The sequence below is a fragment of the Entelurus aequoreus genome, linkage group LG02, assembly GCF_033978785.1.
Source record: "Entelurus aequoreus isolate RoL-2023_Sb linkage group LG02, RoL_Eaeq_v1.1, whole genome shotgun sequence".
In the NCBI taxonomy this organism is placed as follows: domain Eukaryota; kingdom Metazoa; phylum Chordata; class Actinopteri; order Syngnathiformes; family Syngnathidae; genus Entelurus; species Entelurus aequoreus.
Window position 1 is genome coordinate 77,669,681 of NC_084732.1, and position 26,358 is coordinate 77,696,038.

At 39.0% G+C, this 26,358-nt stretch overlaps 2 protein-coding genes across 20 annotated transcripts in view; one reads left to right on the top strand and one right to left on the bottom strand.

Annotated features, from left to right (window-relative positions):
- The window catches only part of madd (MAP-kinase activating death domain), a 95,657-nt gene extending 92,912 nt beyond the window's left edge, over positions 1-2,745 (top strand). For all 19 annotated transcript variants that reach the window (XM_062032869.1, XM_062032862.1, XM_062032941.1 and 16 more), the window contains one exon: positions 1,746-2,745. In XM_062032869.1, the coding sequence (XP_061888853.1) occupies positions 1,746-1,859 (114 nt within the window). In that variant the 3' untranslated portion in view covers positions 1,860-2,745. The remainder of the gene's footprint in view (positions 1-1,745) is intronic.
- Positions 2,746-6,368: 3,623 nt separating this feature from the next.
- bbox1 (butyrobetaine (gamma), 2-oxoglutarate dioxygenase (gamma-butyrobetaine hydroxylase) 1) overlaps positions 6,369-26,358 on the bottom strand; it is a 55,132-nt gene continuing 35,142 nt past the window's right edge. The window contains exons 4-8 of the mRNA XM_062033025.1: positions 21,784-21,982; positions 16,756-16,861; positions 16,416-16,612; positions 13,661-13,827; positions 6,369-8,331 (exon numbers count right to left, since the gene is read on the bottom strand). Coding sequence (XP_061889009.1) covers positions 8,150-8,331; positions 13,661-13,827; positions 16,416-16,612; positions 16,756-16,861; positions 21,784-21,982 — 851 coding nt within the window. The 3' untranslated portion in view covers positions 6,369-8,149. The remainder of the gene's footprint in view (positions 8,332-13,660; positions 13,828-16,415; positions 16,613-16,755; positions 16,862-21,783; positions 21,983-26,358) is intronic.

Here is a 26,358-nt window from a genome sequence, read left to right on the forward strand (position 1 = left end):
TGGCGGCTTCTTCTCTGTGTAGTTTTGAAGCATGATGAATAATAAACAATCTCAGCTGTTAACTCCATTGCTGCCGGGTTTGTTGTATAAAGGTGGGACCATAGGGTTGTACGGTACACTGCTACTAATAAAGTACCACCGCAGTAATGAATTATAACTGCTTTTGGAAAATGCGGGTAGTTATTTTTCATCCACAAATGTGGCCGTACAGCGGTGACGTTGCTAAGCTGAGACGCGGTGCATTAGTGTGTCAATACGCACACACACTGAGCACATACAAGCAGAAAGAGGGTGCTTGAAGCGCAATATGGAGGAATTTGGGCTTCAGAACTATCGACAAAGGTGACGCTTAAAACACGGAAGCATGGCGCCGCTTTAAAACACGCCTCGCCAAATGTGTCAATACAGCATTAAAACCTTTGCTTCAAACTTAGGTAAACATTTAAATCAACATTCAGACCTGCACAAGGATTTCAAAGAGTGGCAGGTTATACATTTACCAGTTTCCCCTGTGCACATAGAGATAAGTAGATGTTCAAACAGCTACTGGCTTGTTGAAACTTATTAGAGTAGTCCAAACCGCCCACGTAATGTAAAATAATGTAAATTAATTGACTGAATTTTGTAACAAATTCCTTCTATTTTTTTTGTGTTTTGTCTTTAACAAGGTGTTTTACCTGTTACTTGTGTTATCTGTCTCTAGCCTGGTTTTCAGTGTTTACTTAATATTGTAATTGTCTTAATGCACATATCAAAATTGGCATCCATAAATCATGAAGGATTTAATACAATGTCCCTAAAGCTGTCTATTCCGACCTAGCCTAATTCTAGATGTTGGCAGGCTACATGTCAAATAAATGTTAACTGTTATTTGAGTGCAATAAGAACAGACCATGTGTTTAATGCCTTTTAATTTGAATTCTAATCTTCTAAAATTGTTCTTTGAGTGCAATAAGAAACGTGTGTTTAATCATACGTTTTATCATAAAATTATGATAAAATGAAATGAAGCCAATAATGACATTTTGTGTGGTCTTCCTTATTTTGTAAAGTATCAAAGTATTGAAATACATAACAACATACATTTTGGTACCAAAATATTGGTGTGGGTACAACTCTAGGTAGGACATACAGTACAGGCCAAAAGTTTGGACACACCTTCTCATTTCAATGTGTTGTCTTTATTTTCATGACTATTTACATTGTAGATTGTCACTGAAGGCATCAAAATTATGACACCTGTGAAGTGAAAACCATTTCAGGTGACTACCTCTTGAAGCTCATCGAGAGAATGCCAAGAGTGTGCAAAGCAGTAATCAGAGCAAAGGGTGGCTAATTTGAAGAAACTAAAATATAGAACAGGTTTTCAGTTATTTCACCTTTTTTTGTTAAGTACATAACTCCACATGTGTTCATTCATAGTTCTGATGCCTTCAGTGACAATCTACAATGTAAATAGTCATGAAAATAAAGAACACCCATTGAATGAGAAGGTGTGTCCAAACGTTTGTCTTGTACTGTGTGTGCAAACATAATGTAGTCGCCTACGTGCCCGAACATAAACTATGCAGTGACGTAGAAAGTGGTGTTCCAATTCCTAGGGAAGATTACAAAGTTCCACCCCTTGTTGCTTCATTTGGAGGGTGGAGTGGGATCGGGCCTGAGTACACTTGGTTCTGTCCCAGCACACTTAAGTGTGTCGAGTGCACGACGTCTACCTGATCGTCCTTCCTCCTCCCCTGCAGGCACATCAGATCTGTTACTCCGTCCTCTGTCTGTTCTCCTACGTGGCAGCTGTGAAGGGGAAGGAGGCGGACGGAAAAGCCAAGATTCTCTCCCCAAGACCCCTTCCTAGCTAGTGACCCCCCTCCCTCCCCCACCTGTCCCAGTTCTATGTGCCTCTACCTGAAGCGGCGTCACTCAGCAGACAAATCCCTTGGCGACCCGGAAGCACACAAACGTACACCACGTTTGGTCCCCCGAACCCCGGGAAAGGGGTCATCTCTCCAAACCCCTCGTCGATTTGTCTTCAGTAACGATGGAACCGAGTGCATGCAGGTCCCATGCACCCCCCCAACTCCTGTTACCATGGTGACGTGCATACATTAGTGACATCACTGGCCGACCCTTTTTGTCCAACTACTGTTCTACTCCTAACCTCGTCTGTGCCCTGCTGTTTATCACGTCTAGCATGTTACATGTGTGTATATATATATATATATATCATATTTATTTACATTGTTGCTGTATATTTCACACTAAAAATAATATATCAACTATGGAATTGCTTAAAGCGCAATACTGAGTTGTTCGCCATTCCAGCAGCTTTCCGTCCTATTTGGCGTTCACAGGGTCTAACATCAGTTTTTTTTTTCTTTGTATTGCTCAACGTGAATTTTAATATAATAAGTGTGATTTCTTCTAAGTGTGAAGACAAAACAATGTTCCTTCGGTGACGTGTGTGCATTTCAGGTGATCGGGAGTTTTTCTGTCTACTGTCCCCAAAGTGTCATCCCTCAAGTCAAATATTGGTCACGTGACTTAAAGTTAATTGGTTCCTGTAAAAAATATTATTCATCTGTTGAAATGTGAACATGAACGCCGGAATAATCTCCGCTCCAATTCAGGCTTGTTGTGCTTCGAGTCATGTTGTCATTGTGTGTGAGGAGAAACATGAAAGGCCAAGTGAGTATTTCCCACGTGTACAGCGTTAGCAATACAGTAATAAAGTTGTCCCAACATGGAGATGCGTGTTATTGATTTTTTTTGATTGGAAAAAAAAAATACATCAGAACTGATTCAACTTTGGTTTATTTCAGGTGCAGCGGCGATACTCGTTACAAACTGATTGACAGAAAGCAGCACAGTAATTTATGCATGACCATGTCAAGGAAGCAAAAAGGCACAGGACTGAAACGCAGACAATTATCTTCCAGTCGTTCATAAGTCACACAAACATGGCAAAGGAAGTGGCGAGCAGACGGTACGTACATTACAGACGGTACGTACATTACCTCGCTTTTGTTCCTCATCTAAAGCAAAGCAAGTCTTAATCAGCCCCTCCACAATTTCTGTGGCCTTTATGTAGTGGTTGCCGCCTAAAATGTTTGAATTCGTAACAACTTTTTTTCAGAAAGTTGTTGCAAAGTTTTGAAGCTTGTTTTCATTTTCAGTAATATCCAATCAAATTGTAATTGTATGATTTTTATTTTTGCATCAATGTGTGAAATGTTTCTTGTAATTTTAACCTTAAAAAGCACCAGATATCAACACAGATTACAAAAAAATGTATGTGTTGATGTTAAAAGGAGACACTAGATGGCAGTAAAAGCACTGAGCTCATTGTTAAAATTACTACTCTTTTAATTCATTATGACTAATAGTAATAATTATAACTACAGAAAGAAACACTTTTTTAATTATCTGTTGCAGACATTCTCTTTGTATGTTTTACGCTTGAAAAGTGTTTCTCCGTCCTAAACATGTATGTTCCAACACATTAAGAGAATTTGTGAACGGTTGAGCGCTAATTTATGTTGGTAAAAGCGAGACAATGAGTTATTATCGAACATCAACATCTCTATTATGTAAACACTGCCTCTTTGTTTGGTCAGCATTACAAATGACAATCTTAATAAACCTGGATAAATAAGTGTTAAATAAATATATAAATACATGTAAACAAGGTGTGTTGCTAAATATTTATATACCACATTACCCAAAAGGGTTAGCGTTATAGACAGGAACCGGAAGTATGTCTGAGGTAGTGATTCTCAATCTGTGGTACGCCAGAGAATCCAATATTCACACACGGCGTTACTGTTCAAACTGTGTGTAATGCCACAATATACGTGTGTAATAAAACCTCTGCCTTGTTTTTAACAAGTACTTAGGCTTACTACGTTACTGTATTTTAATGTTGGTCCTTATGGTGGTACTTGGAGCCAAGCCCCCCACCTTGTCCAAAGCTCCCCAAACCAGTATCAATCATTTGTGTTTTATATATAGTTATGAAGTTAATGTTTAATTGTTTTATGTTATTACATGTAATTATCGTGTTATTAATCATAGCTAGACCCCAACTATGTCAAAAATCTCCCCAAACGTGTCCCATTTGTATCGTTTGTACAGTTTTTACCTTAACATTTTGTGGTTTTTCAAGTGTGATGATCCATAACCAACCCTCCAACCATGTCAACATTTCCCCAAACCAGTCCCAGTCGTTTTGTGCTGCAATACATTTTGCTCTTATTATAGTTTTCAAGTTATTAACGCATTAAGATTCATGAAACATTATTCATTAAAAAAACAAAACAGCAGCATTGACAAGCAGAAACAAAAGGGAGATTTGATGCAGGTTGATATGTTGTTACATGTTGTTGTTCCTGCTTTGTCTACACAAGAAACTAATATACATTTGGATCAGAAACACGTTTAGGTGCCACAAAAATGATGCTGATTGGCCAAAATGTGCAAGGCAGTTCACCAAATGGTGGAGGGACTGATTCTGTGTACCGTAAATAGCAATACTGTGCAGACGTTATTACACACTGTATGTTGTTTAAAGGGGAACTGCACTTTTTGGGGGAATTTTGCCCATCGTTCACAATCATTATGAGAGACAAGGACACACATTTTTTTTTGTTCTTAGTATTTTAAAGATGATAGAAAAAACGCTTTCAAGATGCGGCTAATTGGAGTCAAAGCCCTCTAAAACAACTTCAAAACCCTCCATCAACGTTTTATATACACACTGCAAGTCTATATAGAATGTTGTAAGAGACACGTTCATAACAATATGTAATATGTTCAATATATACCATATTTTGGTAATTTTATGCGGGACTTATTTATTTCCGTTTCCATAGTAACTCATCTAATTCCGGCAACAAATATGTTCCTACTCCCTGAATCAAACACAAGTGTTTTCTAATCATGGCAGACTTGGTAACAAGTAACAAACGACAAAGATGACTATTTTTGGACAAATGGGGATTTACAACCTTATACCTTTTTGAAGCTGAATATACTACTGCTTCTAGAAGCGAGCACGAAAGAAGTGAGACGTTGGCGCAGACGGGAGACAAGAAAGTGAAGTCAGCGTGACTTTGACGCTGCAAATGTGGAACTTGACCCCTGCTATTTCGACATGAATGGAGTGCTTACCCAAATAAACTGGAAAAAACATACATCGAATGAGTCACGCTTTATATTGATCATGATGCACACAGAATGTCATGTATGTTGTTACAACTACAGTACATATGCTATCTGGCTAACTGCGTACAAATAAAACATGAAATGTGGGCTAATACTTTACAGATACTGTAATATGTTGTAATCATGTTTTTCCAGTCAGTACAGATTGGTGTGGTATCGCAGTGTTGGGCATTACAAACTCAAGTAATACAGCTACTGACGTAAAAGCTAACTTACGGCTAATACCGTAGCATGGCGATGTGTTACTACGCTAGAAAAAGAGTCCGTCAGTGTTCGCTCTTACAATAACGATGTTGCTACAGTTTGGTGGTTATACGAGTTACAGAATGTACATTAATTTAAGTATTGTTGGCGGTTTTTCAATGCATTATTAAAGCGATTTAGAGGTAGAATTGATTGCTCCCATTGGCTGCATTGCTAGTTACCTACCAAAAAAAAACTATATTTACATATTAGACCAGTGGTTCTTAACCTTGTTGGAGGTACCGAACCCCACCAGTTTCATATGCGCATTCACAGAACACTTCTTTAGTGAAAATTAAATTTTTTTATTTTTTTTTCAAATTCAAGACAAAGTTATATGTTTTGGTCAAACTTTAGTATAGGGAACATATTCTAAGTAACAAAGACTTAATTTAGAGTTTTTTGGACACTAGGGGAACATATTCTAAGTAACAAAGACTTAATTTAGAGTTATTTGGTTAGGGCCAGGGTTAGGGTTATAATAAGACCATGCCGAATAAGGCATTAATAAGTACTTAATAATGACTACTTAAGAGTAAATATGTTACTAAATTGCATTTTAATAAGCAACTAATTAATGGTGAATATGTTCCCCATACTAAAGTGTTACCATGTTTTATTACTGGTGCACAAAATGAACCGTGCATGAACATCACCTTGTTCAAAGAACAAAACTAACACAGTGCATAAACCATCAACAAATTACACACCTGCAAATCAGTCTGACTTCTGCTGTTGCCGTATCCGTAATACGCCGATAGGGAGAAATTTTTATTTACACGATGAGTCGGGTGTGTCTTGACCTCCGCCGAACCCCTGAGCCCGACTCACTGAACCCCTAGGGTTCAATCGAACCCAGGTTAAGAACCACTGTATTGGAATGCAAAACCCCCCCCCCCAAAAAACCTGTCTTCTTGTCTCTCATAAGGATTGTGAACGATAGGCACATTTTTTTTTTAAAGTGCAGTTCCCCTTTAAGCAATCATTTACTAACCTTAGAGCAGGGAGGGCCACACTTTGTCTGCAGGCCAGATACTTTTCAATTGACCAAGTGGAGGAGATCTACCTCATTCATATATATCATTTATATTTATTTATTTATGAAAGAGACATTTTTGTTAACAAGTTAAAGGTGTTTAATGATAATACAAGCATGTTTAACACATATAGATTCATTTCTTTCATAAAGACAAGAATGTAAGTTAGTGTATTACCTGATTGTGATGATTGCATTGATTGGAATCAGACAGTAGTGATGATAACTTCCACATTTTCAAATGGAGGAGAAAAAAAGTCCAATACCACATGAAAGTGGTTGCTTTTTGGCATCTTATTTGTCCACCTTCCATACTAATTTTTAAACTTTAAAAGAAATACATTGACAGCAAACTCTGTAGCTCGCTAGCTTCCTGAGACTCTTATTTTGTTAGCGCAGGCAGGATGAAGCAGCGCTTTTATTGTGAAGACAGGAACTGTGCGGTCGGTCTTTAGCGTTTTTTTGACGGCAGGTTCGGCGCGAGAGTCTGTTGAAATAAAAAAAGGCGTTTCTCGCCTTTCTGTCGGTCGTTTTTTCTTAATAATGAGCGTCATCTCACAAGACACTCGGGTGCCGTGAATGTCAATCAAGTGACGTCGTAGTGAAGATTGATGGTCGCTAATGTTTAGGTCTATTTTTTTTAAGGCAGTATAGCTCGGTTGGTAGAGGGTTCCTGGTTCGATCCCCGCTTCCGCCATCCTAGTCACTGCCGTTGTGTCCTTGGGCAAGACACTTTACCCACCTGCTCCCAGTGCCACCCACACTGGTTTAAATGGAACTTAGGTATTAAAAGCGGTATATAAATATAATTCACTTCACTAATTCACAATGCCTGACTGGCCATTGACTGACACACCCTCCGTGATCGATTGGTAGTTAATAACAAGATCTGATAGCTCAGTTAAAGCTCATGTTGTTCTATTCTGTGTTATATGTTGCACGATTGCACCAAGTAAAATTCCTAGTTTGTAAACCCGTTCTCAAACAATGGCAATATAAACTGTTCTGATTCGGGTTCTAGTTTGCGGTCGACATAATGGGCACCCCTGTCGTAGACCAACAGCTTAGTTACTCACTTTTTGAAAAAGATGTAGTTGTGGAAGACGTACAAAAGAGTACTAATATTACATTCATGAAGTGGCTCCTTTATCCAGATCCTCACCAGAAAGTTTGATGGGAATTCACTTAGTAGTTCTCCTGCTAATTGTGACTATTTGTTTGCTATCATATAGTTCTTACATGACGTTTGAGGCGTCCTCAGTATTGTTGAAGCGGTGACGCGACTCGGCGCCGACATTTGGAGCTTGGAACATCCGGTGATGATTTTTGATTATGCAGCATGACCCTTTCAAAAGAAGACAACATTCCACTTCCTGTGTGTGCAAACAAGAATGAAGGCAACAAGATGGAGGAACATACGAGCCTAAAGATGACTTGAGTCTCGTCGTTACGTGTAAAAGTACATCAAAACAGTCCAACTTTGCATCGGCGTGTCGCGCTGAAGTCGAAAGAAAAGTTTTACAACCAAAACATTTTCACTCGCTTTACGAATGTTTTGGGATTTTATTCGGATTAACAATCCCTGGCCTGGTTTCTTTGCACCTTTCCCAAACTCCTGTCTGCCCGTGGCTGTAAACGACGGCGTACCTTTTAAGAGGTCGATTGCGGCGCGGCGTCGGCCTGGTGAACTGTGCGGCGGAGTATTCGGAGACGGGACATGACCTCGTCCCAGTCCAGGTAGGCGCCCTCCAGGTGTCGCAACCTGTCGGGTCGGCTGACGTAGTGCCTTCTGCCGTGCAGGAGACGCCAGTTGTCGAAGGTCACGATGTCGCCTGCAATCAGACACAAGAGGCGTGGCCGTCAGAATTCCAGGAAGTCATGTGACTTCTGACAGAAACCCCATACCACACATTTGGGTGATCCAGGGGCAGTATAGGACATACCAAGTCATTGACAATTCATTACAATCAGACATGTGATGTAACTATCAATCATTACAATGATTTCTTTATTCCATACAAAAGGTATAATCACTCTACTTGTTTTGTGAGTGGGAATTATATTTATATAGCGCTTTTTCTTTAGTGACTCAAAGCGCTCCACGTAGTGAAACCCAATATCTAAGTTCCATTTAAACCAGTGTAAGTGGCACTGGGAGCAGGTGGGTAAAGTGTCTTGCCCAAGGACACAACAGCAGTGACTAGGATGGCGGAAGTGGGGATCGAACCTGGAACCCTCAAGTTGCTGGTGTGTGTAAACAAAAACAACAAAAATGTTGTGAAGACATTAACTGATAAGTGTATTTGGTATCGTTACTGTCGCTATTTGTATCGATCCGCCCACTCTTGTTTACATTCAGAAGCACTAGCTTAGCGGGTTTTTGCTACAGTTTGTGGTGTAGCATGTTTAGCTAGTCCTCCAGTGATTGTGAAACTTGTAAAGAAACGCAGTTTATTTGCCGCCATGGAGGCGGGTATTGACATGTCAACTTAATGTGTATTATATTTATCCATGAGAGCATTTTTGTTGTAAATTGTGAGGTGTGTCTGTTAAAATCATGGTTGTTTTTACAAATGATGACAGATGTGAACAAGAGCATGTATTGTCTTTGTGTGATGATGTAAATGAGGTGTGTTTGTATTGTATATTAAGTATGTGTCCATAAAAGGGCATTTTATGACTTTTTTCTTAATACTTGTGTATGATTTTATTGTCATAATTATATTGCATGATTTTTGTATCCCTTTAATTTAGGTAGCCAGGGACTGCAGTTGGAAATTAGCTATTTAGCTATAATGCAATGCTACATTGCCTTTGTTGTAGTGTATTACATGTATTATCACAATGTTATTAAAAGCTCTAGCGTCGTATTTAAATCGTATATCGTCTTTATGGCACAACCCTCGTTTACTGAGCACTTTTTTCGTGGCGTTGTTTAAAACTAGCTTAGCTATTAGCATGCCTGCTCTTAGTTTGCTCTCGGTGTGTAACATGTTTAGCCTCATCCTCCAGTGATATTAGTAGGTGATAACGTTACATAATTTACTAAGAAAAGCAGTTTATTTTCCGTAATGAAGGTGATTTTTCTTTAGCTTAGGGTAATAAGACATATAATTCAACGCTAGCCATTTGTCAGCCGGGGACTAATAAAAAACTGTTTGTAATCAACATTGAAAAGCATGAGCCGACAATGGCGATCACATATTTTTTTTCACAAAAATCGTCCGATACTGATCTGGCCGACCGATGCGCACATCCCTAAAGTGAAGTCATGTTTACAACAGACGTGTTAACAATTTTGTGATAAACACCTTTTTTTTTTTGTAACATTTAACTGTGATGTTCAGTTCTTATATCATATTTTCTTTTTATATTTAACTCCCATTTGCAATGCAGTTGCACTTCCAAGACATTAGATGGCAGTACTGTATAGGCTATCTATGCTATGTTGTCTAAGTAGGAAGTGGCTTTTTCCTCTAAGCTGAATGTGTTATGTTGTGCCCTACAACGTGTCTACACTGTAAATACTTTGCCTATTACACACCATTCACACACCATTAACAGAGTTTCCATGACCAAATTTGGAGATGTTGAAATCGCCATGTAAAAATTGCTAATGCTAATAGTAGCCTGTCTATGGCAAATCCAATGTAAATTAGCATCAGGCTAGCGCATTTTGGAAGTGCGGAGCCTTACTTTATGTTTAAGTGTTTTCTTCCAAGCACACTTGTTTTGTTGGTGTTGAAAATTGCAGCATTACTTAAGACTTTGGCTGAGTGATTGTGTCCTTGAGCATATTTGGTGCCATATTTGCAACCAATATGGCACCGTTTGATTTTTATGTGAACTGATACCTGGTAGGACCGACGGAATTTGGTGGATGCCCATAAAAATACAGAATTTGGTACCCATCACTAGTCTTACAGTTCACAGTGCTTCATTTTTCCCCCACATTTTATTACGTTAGTCTTATTTCAAAATGAAATAAATTAATGTTGTCCTCAAAATTCTACAAACAATACCCCATAATGATAATGTGAAAAGTTTTTTTTTTGCGAATGTATTAAAAATAAAACTACTGTTTTCTGTTCGGGCTCCAGTACTATGGAATGCCCTCCCGGTAAAAGTTAGAGATGCTACCTCAGTAGAAGCATTTAAGTCCCATCTTAAAACTCATTTGTATACTCTAGCCTTTAAATAGACCCCCCTTTTTTTAGACCAGTTGATCTGCCGTTTTTTTTTCTTTTCTCCTTTGCCCCCTCGCCGGGTTATTTCGGTTCCGGTGACCATGGATGAGATGCTGGCTGTCCAGAGTTGGGACCCGGGGTGGACCTGTGCATCGGTTGGGGACGTCTCTGCGCTACTGACCTGTCTCCGCTCGAGATGGTCTCCTGCTGGCCCCACAATGGACTGGACTCTCACTGTTATGTGGATCCACTAGGGACTGTACTTAGAGGGGGGGTTACCCACATATGCGGTCCCCTCCAAGGTTTCTCATAGTCATTCACATCGACGTCCCTTGTGTGGGCTCTGTGCCGAGGATGTCGTTGTGGCTTGTGCAGCCCTTTGAGACTTTTGTGATTTAGGGCTATATAAATAAACATTGATTGATTGATTGATTGATAAAAAAAATCACATGTATGTAAGTATTCAGACCTTTTGCTCAATACTTTGTTGATGCACCACAATTACAGTCTCAAGTCTTTTTGAATACGATGTCACAAGCTCGGCACACCTATCTTTGGGAAGTTTCGCCCATTCCTCTTTGCAGCACCTCTCAAGCTCCATCAAATTGGATGCAAAGCGTCGGCGCAGAGCCGTTTTCAGATCTCTCCAGGGATTTAAATCAGATTCAAGTCTGGGCTCTGGCCGGGCCACTCAAGAACATTTACAAAGTTATCCTGAAGCCATTTCTTTGATATCTTGGCAGTGTGCTAAAGGTCCTTGTCCGGCTGAACTGTCATACCCAGTCTGAGTTCAGGAGTGCTCTGGAGCAGGTTTTAATCCAGGATGTCTCTGTACAGTTGCTGCCACTGAAAAACACGCCCACAGCATGATGCTGCCACCACCAGACTTCACTGTTGGGTTTTCACACCAAAGACTTCAATCTTTGTCTCATCAGACCAGAGAATTTAGTTTCTCATGGTCTGAGAGTCTTTCAGGTGCATTTTGGCAAACCTTTTATAAGAGAAGGCTTCCGTCTGGCCGCTATACCATACAAGACTGATTGGTGGATTGCTGCAGATATTGCTGTCCTTCTGGAAGGTTTCCCCTCTCCCCACAGAGGAATGCTGTAGCTCTGACAAGACAGACCATCAGGTTCTTGGTCACCTCCCTGATCGCTCAGTTTAGTCCTGGTGGTTCCAAACTTCTTCTATTTACAGACTGTGCTCATTGGGACCTTCAAGGCAGCAGGTATTTTTCTGTACCTTTCCTCATATTTGTGCCTCGAGACAATCCTGTCTCAGAGGTCTACAGACAATTCCTTTGACTTGATGCTTGGTTTGTGCACCGTCAAGAGTGGGACCTTGTATTTAGACAGGTGTGTGCCTTTACAAATCATGTTGAATTTACCACAGGTGGAGTCCAATTTAGCATTAAGGATGATCAGCAACAGGATGCTCACATTTGAGCTTCATGGCAAAGTAGGGGTGTAACGGTACACAAAAATTTCGATTCGGTACGTACCTCGGTTTAGAGGTCACGGTTCGGTTCATTTTCGGTACAGTAAAAAAACAACAAAATATACATTTTTGGGTTATTTATTTACCAAATTTGCAAAATCTTCCACCAAAAATATTTTTCTTAGTGGAATATTTGATGTAAGTAATCGGAACCTTGGATAGGTCAATAATTCATAATAACATTGATTTTTATTCAATATTATGTTTTGAGCAATGACAGTTTGAAAGAAAAAAAAAACAGCTTTGTTTTATTAGTCAACATTGCACCTTTTTTTAATTTACATTTAACCTTTAAGCTTTTTTATTTCACTTTTGTTATGTTTTAGTTTATTTTAATAGTATTTTTAGAATGTGCCGTGGGCCTTTAAAACATTAGCTGTGGGTCGCAAATGGCCTCCGGGGCACACTTTTGACACCACTGCTACAGATAATAAAAAATTAAATCTGATGAATCTATGGATAAAAAGCAGAGCCTGGCGACGCATGGGCGTTTATCATAACTCTCTCGCTCTCTCTGTCTCTGCCCCTCCCTCACGAATGCTGCTGCACGCAAAATTTGTTTTGTTTTTAACCCCTTCTTAACCCTGAACGTACATTGAAAATACACGCAACCCTAACTCAAAATGCCGGACATTTGAGGCATTTAAGAAGCTCTGCAAAAAAGGACATGTCCGGTGAAAAACGGACGTATGGTCAGTCTATCGTAGCCCGTTAGCTGCTAGCATGCCGTGTGTTGTGCCTCGGTGTGCATTGTTTACACAACGTGCGTTACGCTACTTAATATGTCCGTGTGGAAACTCGTTCGGTACACCTCCGAACCGAACCGGAACCCCCGAACCGGAACCCCCGAACCGGAACCCCCGTACCGAAACGGTTCAATACAAATACACGTACCGTTACACCCCTATGGCAAGGGCTGTGATGTCTTAATTTGCAAACATTTCTATAAAAAAACCTCACATTGGTATTGTGTGTAGAATTTTGAGGGCAAAAATTAGTTAATTCCATTTTGGAATAAGGCTATAACTTTAAAAGAAAAGTTGAAGAAAACTTTCCGGATGCACTGAACGTATTGTTGACCTTCATGTCACATGTTCATCTCGCTTGCATTTCAGTTTGTCACGTCGTAGAAGTAGCGATTGAAATATTTCCATGGCTGAGCACAATAACTCCAAACACTTCTTCTTGCCATCAGACGATCATCGGGCTGTCAGTTTGATGTGTGAGTCTAAATGTGATGTGACGTGGTAACAATGGGCCCATAATTGAACATAACAAAGACTAATGACTTGTCTATGGCGACACACATCATTTAGTCTTGGAGTTCGTGGAAGGACACGGCGTGCTATCATTCTTACAGACGTCATGGGTGATACGATGGACGCTTGGTCAGACAAGAGATATGACCTTGTGACTCGTCACTGGCACAGAGAGCGATGACTCCGACAACGTAAACGCGAGTGAGTCCCACACTGACCTGGCTCCATCTTGTAGGTGACCATGTTCTCAGGTCGGTTCATGACGTTCACGTAGGCCTTGAGCGCCCTGTAGAAGGGCTGCACCTGGTAGAGAGGGAAGTCCAGCACCGAGTCTCTGGTGGCGTTGTTGTAGTTTATCCTCACAACTCGACCCTGAGCGTTGACGCTACACACACACACACACACACACACACACACACACACACACACACACACACACACACGTGCGCACACAGTCAAGTCATTTAGGTAGTAGTTGAAGACATCAAGGAAACAATGTTTGACTTCTAAGATACTTATCCTCGCCACACTGGTGGAACAAAAAGTTTATTTTCCAAGTAATATTATCACTGGAGGACGAGAGAAGACGGAACGGCTGGGCACGCTAAACACACACACCAAGCAGGATGACACAAGAAGCTAACTGCGAAACCTTTAATGTAAAGTAGGGGCGATCCATCTAGATGCCGATACTATCGATACCTGGTATGGTATCAGTAAATAAATGATACCAAAGTGATTTGATCAATATTTTTCTTAATTTTCTTATTAAAAAAAGGTTGTTTTGGTTGTTTTTGTTATTGATTACAAACACTGTCAAACTGATTTAAATGAGAGGCAGTATAAGTTTTTATTTTTATTAAGTTTTTGTGCACTAGCCATTAGGGGTATGAATCCTAGCGATTCGATCCGATTCCAAGTCCTGTGGTGATATATACATGTGTGTGTGTATATATATATATATATATATATATATATATATATATATATATATATATATATATATATATATATATATATATATATATATATATATATATATATATATATATATATATATACACATACATACAGTACATACACACATATGCATATATATATATATATATATATACAGGGCTCAAATTTAACCACGGCAACTGCCGCGACCGCCCTCGTCACTTGACGTAATGCCCTAAAAATTGACCAACATCTGCTGCAAGAACGTGTCGTGACCGCCCTTGACTTTCTACTAACATTTCAAGAGGTAGTCACCTGAAATGGTTTTCACTTCACAGGTGTGCTTGAAGCATATGGAGAGAATGCCAAGAGTGTGCAAAGCAGTAATCGGAGCAAAGGGTGACTATTTTGAAGAAACTAGAACATAAAACATGTTTTCAGTTATTTCCCCTTTTTCTGTTTAGTACATAACTCCACATGTGTTCATTCATGGTTTTGATGCCTTCAGTGACAATCTACAATGTAAATAGTCATGAAAATCCATTGAATGAGGAGGTGGTGTGTCCAAAAATGTTTTGGCCTGTACTATATATATATATATATATATATATATATATATATATATATATATATATATATATATATATATATATATATATATATATATATATATATATATATATATATATATATATATATATATATATATATATATATATATATATATATATATATATATAAGTGTTTCCCATAAACTGTCAAGATACCTGTGGCGGTGGGGGCGTGGCTATGGGCGTGGTCACATGACATCATCGAGTAATTTGCATAATTTACTACAATGATATGATTTTCTCTAAAGGCTCAAAAAATGTATATTTACTAATTAATAATAACAGTTTTGTTTTAAACGTCCATCCATCCATTTTACAATATAATTACAACACTTTATGTACATATTTATATACAGATTTGAACAATAAGTTATTCACTGAAATATATTTATTAATTGTGGTTCTAACAAAAAATATGTCTTATAAAAATATAAAAGCTAAAATGTCTTTTAAAGCTCTGCCCCTTTAATTAGTGCATACTAAATAATTTAACGTTAGCCTACTACTACAACCATATTATTTACCAGCAACATAAAGTGAAACAGAGGCAGAGGTGTCCTGCCACAGTCAGTAACAAATAAACAGAAAACAGTAGTGGTGGTAGATAGACACAAAGCTTGATGAAACATCTGATCCACTGAACAAAGAGCTCCAAAAATGTTGATCCTACACTTCTCTTTTGTAAAGTAAATCTGAACAGCCGATATGGGCATCTACATCAACTATATGATTTGCCTGAGAAGCTGGACAGGACAAAAAAAAAAAAAAAAAATTTTGTTGCGGCCTTAATTCTTTCGTGGCAGGCCGCCACAAATAAATGAGTGTGTGGGAAACACTGATATATATATATACATATATATATACACACACATATAATTAACATTTTATATGTTCATTAATGTGCATTGTCCCATGTAGTATAACAAATGGTGACTTCCTATCAGGAGTTGTAATATACATCTATAAACAAGCTATTGGCGTGTTTAATGGGACAGGCAAAAATTAAGTCTGAGAAAATTCGGTAGTTTATAAATTAGCCGGTAGCAAATTTGTCACGAACCGGTACCTGGACCGGTTAGGGACCACACGTGTTCAAGCTAGGTTTTCTACTTTTTTTTGTTTTTGAAATATCGAGTGATAGTTTTGACGTATTCTTTTTGAATCACCCTGTATGTGTGTGTGTGTGTGTGTGTGTATATATATATATATTCATTTTAAGGTACAGTATATATCCGTTTGTGCAGGATACAAAATAAGTGCAGTGAGTGCATGTAAACACAGCATACCATGTGTATGAAATAATGTTGGCCAGCAGATGGCAGTGTTACTCTTTCTAATCTCTCATTTTTGTGAGTTCAAGCATGGCAAGTGTGTTTTTAAATGTGTGTGTATGTTTGTGTGTGTTTGCTAATCTGACACTTACTCGATAATGCTCTTCTTAGACTGCAGCATGAAGTCGCAGTAGTCCGTCCCCGTGTCCGTGAAGTCCACAAGGAGCGAGGAGAGCGTGCGGAAGGCCTCGGGGTCTTCTCTCTGCAGCTGCTTGGCCGTGTGGAAGCCGTCCACCACCTCGCTCTCGCCGCCTTCCTCGGCCTGGTTGATGCAGTGCAAGAACTGCACCTACACACCACGCAACACAACACACACACACACACACACACACAAATAGCAGCCGTCCAAACGCCTTATAGAAGAAGCTTCATTGTCAAGTGGTGCCGCATATGTTAGGCCTCAAATGAAAACAACACTTTCTCTCTACTTACTCCAGGTGCAAAATGTAATGCAGGGTAGTCAGTGTGGAGGCTGAGTTTTCCTGGGGTGTAGGCCACATTGTTTGCCATGTACTTGTCCAGGACCTGCCATGTGTGCCTGAGGACAGCAATACAACATGGCATGAACAAGAGCACTTACTGGAGCGCAGACCGCCGCTGAGCAGTCAAAGTACAGCAGGTATGTATCCACTATGAATACTGTGTGTGTGTACATACATACCTACATATATATATATATATATACATACATACATATACACACATATAGATGTATATATATATATACATATACACACATATAGGTCACATTATTGCCTGACATTTTATCAAAAGCCAGACGTAACCTGACTTACAACGCTGTGCGGATGAAGATCTTTTAGACAGGTAGAGAAATATAAACAAACAAATATATCCTTAAATATCCGGGACTTCACCTTAGAGCAGGTGTTGTCAACAATTTCCAAGCCCCCTACTTATATATTCCATATGAAATTATGATCAAATTTGACATTGAACTAGTCATAAAGGTACCTTGTTATTGTGCAATATTAACGATATTCAAATAACGTATTGTGCCGCTAATAGCTAGCTGGCAACTAGCGCTCTAATCACGAGCTGACAACAGGTGTGCCAATTGGTAGCTGGCAACTAGTATGCTAACCGCTATCTGGCAACTAGTGCGCTAATCACTAGCAGGCAACTAAAAGCGCTACACTAGCCGACAACTAACACGCTAATTGCTCATTAGAAACTAGCGCGCTAATCAGTAGCAGACAACTAGCACACTAATCACTATGTGGCAAGTAGGATGTTTATTGCTTACAGACAACTATCGCATTAATCGCTAACCAGAAACAAGCGTGTTATTGCTAGGTAGCAGTTAGAGTGCTAATTGCTAGCTGACAACTAACACGCTAATTGCTGGCTGGCAACTAGCGTGCCAATCGCTAGCTGACAACTAAGGCGTTACTCGCTAGCTGACAAGCACTAATTGCCAGCTTACAACTAAGGAGTTATTCGCCAGCTGACAACTAGAGCGTTAATTGTTAGCTGACAACTAGAGAGCTAATCGATTTCTGATAACTAGGAATGTATTTGTTAGCTGATAACCACAGCGCTAAATGCTATCTGACGACAAAGAAGTTAATCACCAGCTGACATCTAGAGCGATAATAGCTAGCTGGCAACTAATACTCTAAACGCTAGCTGACAACTAAGGCGCTAATCGCAAGCTGACAGCTAAAGAGGTTCATTGCAAGCTGACAACAAGAAAGTTATTGCTAGCTGACAACCAGAGCTCCATTCATTTGCTGACAACTAGAACGCTAATCGCTAGCTGATTACTGTGGGTTCCGTTGTACATCGCATTGCAGGACTGCTTTTAACATGCCAATAAAGAGTATGTCTGCTGCTAGTTTCAAAACATAGCAAAACATCACAGTTAAAAGCGTGATAACATGAAAGTACAGTAAATGAGTGTTTCCATGGTGAAAGCCATATAGTACACACACAAACCTCATTTAAATAAGCTGCACCACAAATGCACTCTGTTAACAAGTGTACACACAGTCTTAGTAGATCACATGCCACACGCCCACTGATGTTATAGTATGCACAAGCAGTTTTGATTGATTGATTGATTGAGAAGTTTATTGACATCTTAAAGAATTGAATCCATGTAATGCTTTAAAAAGGCAAATGGATGGCACAAGAAGCCAAAAGGCTTGTTTCCATTGTGGCCCATTAAATATTCATCACATTTGATACATTCAATAATAAAAGATATATAACCTGTAACATGTATATAAAAAATTACGTTAAATTTTTTTATAAATTATGTACATATACACAGTATACATGTCAGGTGATTTGAAAAACAATATATATAAAAAATGGGGGGGGGGGGGGTATATACATTATGTACATGACAGTATGTACATGACTATGCACATGGTGACTCCAAGAGTGTGCAAAACAGAATGAGAAATTATATATACACTAAAACTAGGGATGTCCGATAATATCGGACTGCCGATATTATCGGCCGATAAACGCTTTAAAATTTAATATCGGAAATTATCGGTTTCAAAATTATCGGTATCGGTTTCAAAAAGTAAAATTTATGACTTTTTAAACGCCGCTGTGTACACGGACGTAGGGAGAAGTACAGACCGCCAATAAACGTTAAAGGCACTTCCTTTGCGTGCCAGCTCAGTCACATAATATCTACGGCTTTTCACACACACAAGTGAATGCGAGGCATACTTGGTCAACAGCCATACAGGTCACACTGAGGGTAGCCGCATAAACAACTTTAACACGGTTACAAATATGCGCCACACTGTGAACCCACACCAAACAAGAATGACAAACACATTTCGGGAGAACATCCGCACCGTAACACAACAGAACAAATACCCAGAACCCCTTGCAGCACTAACTCTTCCGGGACGCTACAATGTACACCCCCCGCTACTCCCTATTCCCCTCACCTCAACCCCGCCCACCTCAACCTCCCCATGCTCTCTCAGGGAGAGCATGTCCCAAATTCCAAGCTGCTGTTTTGAGGCATGTTAAAAAAAATTATGCACTTTGTGACTTCAATAATAAATATGGCAGTGCCATGTTGGCATTTTTTTTCCATAACTTGAGTTGATTTATTTTGGAAAACCTTGTTACATTGTTTAATGCATCCAGCGGGGCATCACAACAAAATTAGGCATAATAATGTGTTAATTCCACGACTGTATATATCGGTATCGGTTGATATCTGAATCGGTAATTAAGAGTTGGACAATATCGGATATCGGCAAAAAAGCCAATATCGGACATCTCTAACTATAACCACATATAAACCTGTTTGATGCTTCGAAGAGTTGCTGGGGATCAATGTTGGTTCCGATCAGGTAGAGCAGGGGTCACCAACGCGGTGCCCGCGGGCACCAGGTAGCCCGTAAGGACCAGATGAGTAGCCCGCTGGCCTGTTCTAAAAATAGCTCAAATACCAGTGAGCTGCCTCTATTTTTTAAATTGTATTTATTTACTAGCAAGCTGGTCTCGCTTTGCCCGACATTTTTAATTCTAAGAAAGACAAAACTCAAATAGAATTTGAAAATCCAAGAAAATATTTGAAAGACTTGGTCTTCACTTGTTTAAATAAATTCATTATTTTTTTTACTTTGCTTCTTATAACTTTCAGAAAGACAATTTTAGAGAAAAAATACAACCTTAAAAATGATTTTAGGATTTTTAAACACATATATCTTTTTACCTTTTAAATTCCTTCCTCTTCTTTCCTGACAATTTAAATCGATGTTCAAGTATTTTTTTATTTTTTTTAATTGTAAAGAATAATAAATACGTTTTAATTTAATTCTTCATTTTAGCTTCTGTTTTTTCCATGAAGAATATTTGTGAAATATTTCTTCAAACGTATTATGATTAAAATTCAAAAAAATTATTCTGGCAAATCTAGAAAATCTGTAGGATCAAATTTAAATCTTATTTCAAAGTCTTTTGAATTTCTTTTAAAATTTTTGTTCCGGAAAATCTAGAAGAAATAATGATTTGTCTTTGTTAGAAATATAGCTAATTGGTTCTAACAAAGTGCAGATTGGATTTTAACCTATTTAAAACATGTCATCAAAATTCAAAAATTAATCTTAATCAGGAAAAATTACTAATTATGTTGCATAAATTATTTTTTTTATTTTTTCAAAAAGATTCGAATTAGCTAGTTTTTCCCTTCTTTTTTTCCGTTGAATTTTGAATTTTAAAGAGTCAAATTTGAAGATGAACTATGTTTCAAAATTTAATTGTCATTTGTTTCGTGTTTTCTCCTCTTTTAAACCGTTCAATTAAGTGTAAATGTCATTAATTATTAATAATAACATAGAGTTGAAGGTAAATTTAGCAAATTGGCTATTTCTGGCAATTTATTTAAGTGTGTATCAAACTGGTAGCCCTTCGCATTAATCACTACCCAAGAAGTAGCTCTTGCTTTCAAAAAGGTTGGTGACCCCTGAGGTAGAGGTTGAGCTGAGCCAGGATTTTATGGCAGTTTTTAAATTTAGTAGGGAAGTTTGAATTTTAAGGTCTGTTGGTGTGGTGGCAAAATAGTAGAATACATTTTTTTCCCATGAGAGTCTTGAATTTGGGGGGGACGAAGTCTGAGAAACTCCCTCTCGTGTGGTACCTGTGAGCATCACTTACTCTTTAGTTTAGTGCGTGGTACTTGGATCTTAATAGATCAGGCCCTTAATATGTTTCATGACATTTCAAGTTAAGTACCACTGATAGTACTGTTTGTACTTGGCAGTAACACAACACAGTGATAGCTAAAAGACTGAAGCGATTACAATATGTCCTGCATGTGTTCTGTACAACAACAACTCCATGTTGGGTATTTGCCGTCGGAAATAGGTTGGGAGGAGAAAGTGAAACGAACTCCGCGTTCGCCCTTTAACTGAGCATCTCCCCATGTTGCGACTACAGACGATCACTGAGAGGCAACAAGAGTGGCGTGCTAATGAGGTAACGTTAGCTGCCATGTTCCGACTTTGGCAAACAGACACCTCTTTACTTCCAGCCCTATGAGCTCATCCTCTGGCAGTGGGAAGGCGTCACGCTCCATACCTCAGTTCTGACTGAGTGCACCAGGTAATTCTTCTAGCTTAGAGCGTCTGGAAAGATTTTGGCTTGTTTCCCCCCCCCATCTCTGTCTTCAAGTAATAAGTCAAAGCGATAAACTCTGGCGAGATGAAAGGACTAAAGCACTCGCTCTTAGCTTCCAAATAAATTAAACCTACAGATAATTGGAACATAACAAACATTTTCCTAAACACTAAAGTTGTAAATAAGTATTTCACCCAAACTATGGCTTTGTTTTTGGCATCCTTGGAAAAAGGGCTATAATTAATGTACCTAGTTATCTTTAATAACACTTCCCGGGCTCTTCTCCAACTAGTGGAAAACTCACCATTAGAAGACTTGGGTCAGAGAGTGACTGCGTCTTCTTACCCGTAGAACGTCAGTCTGAGGTAACCGATCCTCTTCGCCAGTCTGGCCACTTGGCCCAGCTCTGCCGGAGCCCCCTTCAGGTAGACGATGCCCACGCGTTTCAACGCCAGGAGCCACGCCAGCGCGGCCTTGTCGTCATTGAGGACATCCTGGTAGTTGGCGGTGGGAATACGCAGTTCGCTGCCCCAGTAATAACGCTCTGGAAAGACAAGACCGTGGTGAAGAAATACAATTTAGTCTGTGCGCCTGTAAGGACGTTTATTTGTATAAACATTTTCATTTCAAGGACATATAATTACATTTTTTTCTAGTTTTCTAGCATCTTCCTCGCTACCCCACAACAAAAGGTGGTTTGTACCATTTATGCTTTTACTCATAAGTAGTGTTCCCAATAATGGCGTTATATGATAACTAATGCAGAAATACAATTAATTACTTTTTAAAAGTAACATATCAAACATTGCTCACAAGCAAGAAACACGTCAATGATGAATAAAGCAAAACATGTTCTAGACCAAAAATCTATTTATATTCTCTACTGCTCGCTAGTGTTACCATTTCTGAGTTATTGTGCAGAAATATGGGGAAACAACTACAAATGGGCTCTTCATTCATTACAAAAAAGAAAATTAGAATAACAAATAATGTTGGATATAGAGAACATACAAACCCTTTATTTATTAAATGACAATTATTGAAATTCAACGATTTGGTGCATTTGCAAACAGCTAAAATTATGACCAAAGCAAACTATAACCTGCTACCCAAGAATGTTCAACAATTCTTCCTTAGAGGAAAATGTAATTTAAAACATTTGTATGCTCGTACAACACTTAAAACCTTTAGCATATCAGTATGTGGAATTAAATTATGGAATGGATTAACCAAAGAAATCAAACAAGCACCAATATGATTCAGTTTAAGAGACGGTTCAAACTACATGTTTTTACAAAGTACACAGAACAAGAATTATGATGAACATCTTGAACCCTTTTTGCTCAAAATAAACTGAACTGAACTGAACAAGTACTGTAGGGCTGCAGCTATCGATTGTTTTTCGGAGAACATCACAAGAAAATTCTTGGGTCTTAGTTGCTAAAGATAAAGGTAATAGAAACACATGTTATGTATATTTTGGGAGCTAAACATGGCTAAAGATGGTTTAAAAGTGTCATAACAGAGTGCTAAGATTTCTATTGGAGGAATCGAAATTAGTCAAGTTTCAACTACCAAATTTCTAGGTATCCTAGTAGACAAAAAATGGTCATGGACAGAACACATAGGTTCAGTAACTAACAAAGGGTCAAGATCTCTTGGTATCATCAGAAGAATCAGGGGTTTGGTTCCTCAGGCATGCCTCTTAAGTCTTTATTACAGTTTAATGTATCTATTGCAATATTGTCTGGGCTAGTACATATCCATCACATTTACACATTATTCATTGTGCAAAATACATTTGTAAGAATAGCTACCTCCTCTAACTATTTGGCTCCATCTGCTCCCCTGTTTAGGGAACTAAATGTACTATCTATTTATGATATCAACACAGTTCAGTCCTCTTCCTTTATCTATAAATGTACTTGCCTCCCTGATACGCTTTCAACACTTTCAAAGACTATTTTAAGACCAATTCGCAAGTTCATGATCATATTACCAGACAAACTGATAATCTCCGTCCTATCTTTGGCCGTATCACTCTTAGCCAGTTTTCAATCAAACACAGAGGTCCTTTACTCTGGAATAGTCACCTATGTATTGCAAACTCCTCATCTTGACTCACTAACTTTGAACATAGATTAAGGGCCAGCCTGATGAATCAACATTCTCCATTTGTTCCTACCTTATAATGTAGCCCTATACTTCCTCACACACACACACACGCACGCACGCACGCTAGCACGCACGCACGCACGCACGCACGCACACACACACACACACACACACACACACACACACACACACACACACACACACACACACACACACACACACACACACATACTGGTTATCATTTGGAATGGGGACCAAGTTTTTGATCATCACTTGTGGGGACCACCCTTTCTACAGGTTGTGGAGGCATGAAAAAAAATTAGGTAAAATGGCCACTGCCCAGTTAGCTCATACACATCTTTAAATCTCTGGATGGATGAAGTAATGTGCTGATCATTCTTACTGGGGACCCTGAGGAAAAGGAGTTAATATGATTCATGGGGACCAAATTGAAATCATTTTGCATAATTCTTGTACGCGACTACTGAGGACCATTTACAAAAAAAAAACTTCAAATTAGATGTTAAACATGTTTACTTTTCAGTAAACATGTTTTATGGGCCAAAGATTAAAAATGTTTATTTATTTATATAGCCCCAAATCACGCTTGTGATTTGGGGCTATATAAATAAATCACTTAAGCATCTTCAGAATGGATCTGACTATCATTTAAAAAGGTGGGGACCTGTCTTTTTGTCCCCATACCGTCAGAGATCCCCTAAAGGTGACTGTGTAGACGGAGCGATGTCCCCATTAAGTAAGAATTGCCAGAACACACACACCCTCACACACACCTAGACTCAATCCACACAAGGTACACTACTTGTTATCTTATTTTTTCTATATGCTATGTTTAATTTTGCTCTTATTTCTCATTACTAATTTCTTGTCTCCGTGTTTTTTTGTTTTTTTTTTACATTGTGACCTTTCGTACTGTTTTTATTGTGCGAATAAATAAATAAATACAAAAAAATAACCCAACTATTACATCATAGAACATGTCAGATTATTATTTCAAAGCCACTGAGGAAACTTTATTTCTCTTCCTTTCATAGGCCCCACTGCAAAGCAAGCCCTAACCTTCTCCGAGAGTTCAGTGTTGCATCATGGGAGTTGTCTTAGCAGGTCACAAACTTCAGTCGCATGCTCCCGAGTGTTTGCTTCCACTCAGATATCCGCGATTGATTCGGAATGCATGGATATTCGCTTCGAGTCTCCCAACACCTTCCAAAAAGGGCTTTATTTTCCCAAAACACACCATTTAAAAATCTTAAAGTGGTAACTTCTTTCTTAGTGCCTTTTCCAAACAAACTTGGTAAGCAATAGGCTGTATGAGTCAAGAAAGCTTAAAGAAACAACTTCTCAATCGGAATAGAAAACTTTTATTTTCAAGCAACTTTGCCAGGAATACCAGTAAATACCCTACAACCGCAAATAGAAATTTGTGTTTACCCTCAATCCATTTATAAATTCTTCACGGTCGACTTCATTAGGATCAGCATTTTGCTGCTCGGAGGATGATATGACAGAAACCCATTAAGGTGATTAACACCTTCCATTCATAAATCTAATATAATATTGATGCAGCTCCAACAATTTCAAGCTATATTATTTAAAAAAAATAAAAATAAGATTTTACCGTTTTGTGCTGAGGTAATGAGGCCTAGGTCATAAAATCCTCCCAGGAGTGGTGCTGATGAAATGGATAAGAAGCAGCCTCGTTTGAGCAGCAAAGCGTGCCCAATCTATTAACCACGCATCACTACCTCCAGAGCACATTAGCCTCCAAGGGTGAACTCTTATGTCACGTCTTGCCCCGTGAACAACAGTCAATATACATTTCAGCACACATTTCCTCAATAAAACGTTACCAACAGTGCCTACATATTTCATTTTAACGTCAACATACTGTAGAAGTGTAGTGTTACGTTCCGGCTCGGTGTTGTGTTGCCGTGTAGCCGGAAAATGCACAAAGCTCAGACAGGCGTAGTAGGGTGCACAAAATGCAAAGCAACATGTTGAGGTACAAAGCAAATGATATAAACGTGAAACTCCAAACATTTGAATATCCAAGTCCAATCACTTCAGCATCCATTTATCCATTTTCTAACCATCTCAGCTACAATCGGGCGGAAGGCGGGGTACACCCTGGACAAGGACATGCAAACTCCACACAGAAAGATCCCGAGCGCAGGATCGAACCCAGGACCTTCGTATTGTGAGGCAGACGCACTAGCATTTCAACCTCAAATGTGAAACTAATATGTGATTAGGGGTGTAACGGTACTTGTATTTGTATTGAACCGTTTCGGTACGGGGGTTTCGGTTCGGTGCGGAGGTGTACCGAACGAGTTTCCACACGGACATATTAAGTAGCGTAACGCACGTTGTGTAAACAATGCACACCGAGACACAACACACGGCATGCTAGACTGACCATACGTCCTCTTTTCACCGGACATGTCCTCTTTTGTGGAGCTGTCAGGGCGGAGTTTCTTAAATGCCTCAAATGTCCGGCATTTTGAGTTAGGGTTGCGTGTATTTTCAATGTACGTTCTGGGTTAAGAAGGGGTTAAAAACAAAACAAATAGTGCGCGCAGCAGCATTCGTGAGGGAGGGGCAGAGACAGAGAGAGCGAGAGAGTTATGATAAACGCGCATGCGTCACCAGGCTCTGCTTTTTTATCCATAGATTTATCAGATTACATTTTTTATTATCTATAGCAGGGGTGTCAAAAGTGTGCCCCGGAGGCCATTTGCGGCCCACAGCTAATGTTTTAAAGGCCCACGGCACATTCTAAAAATA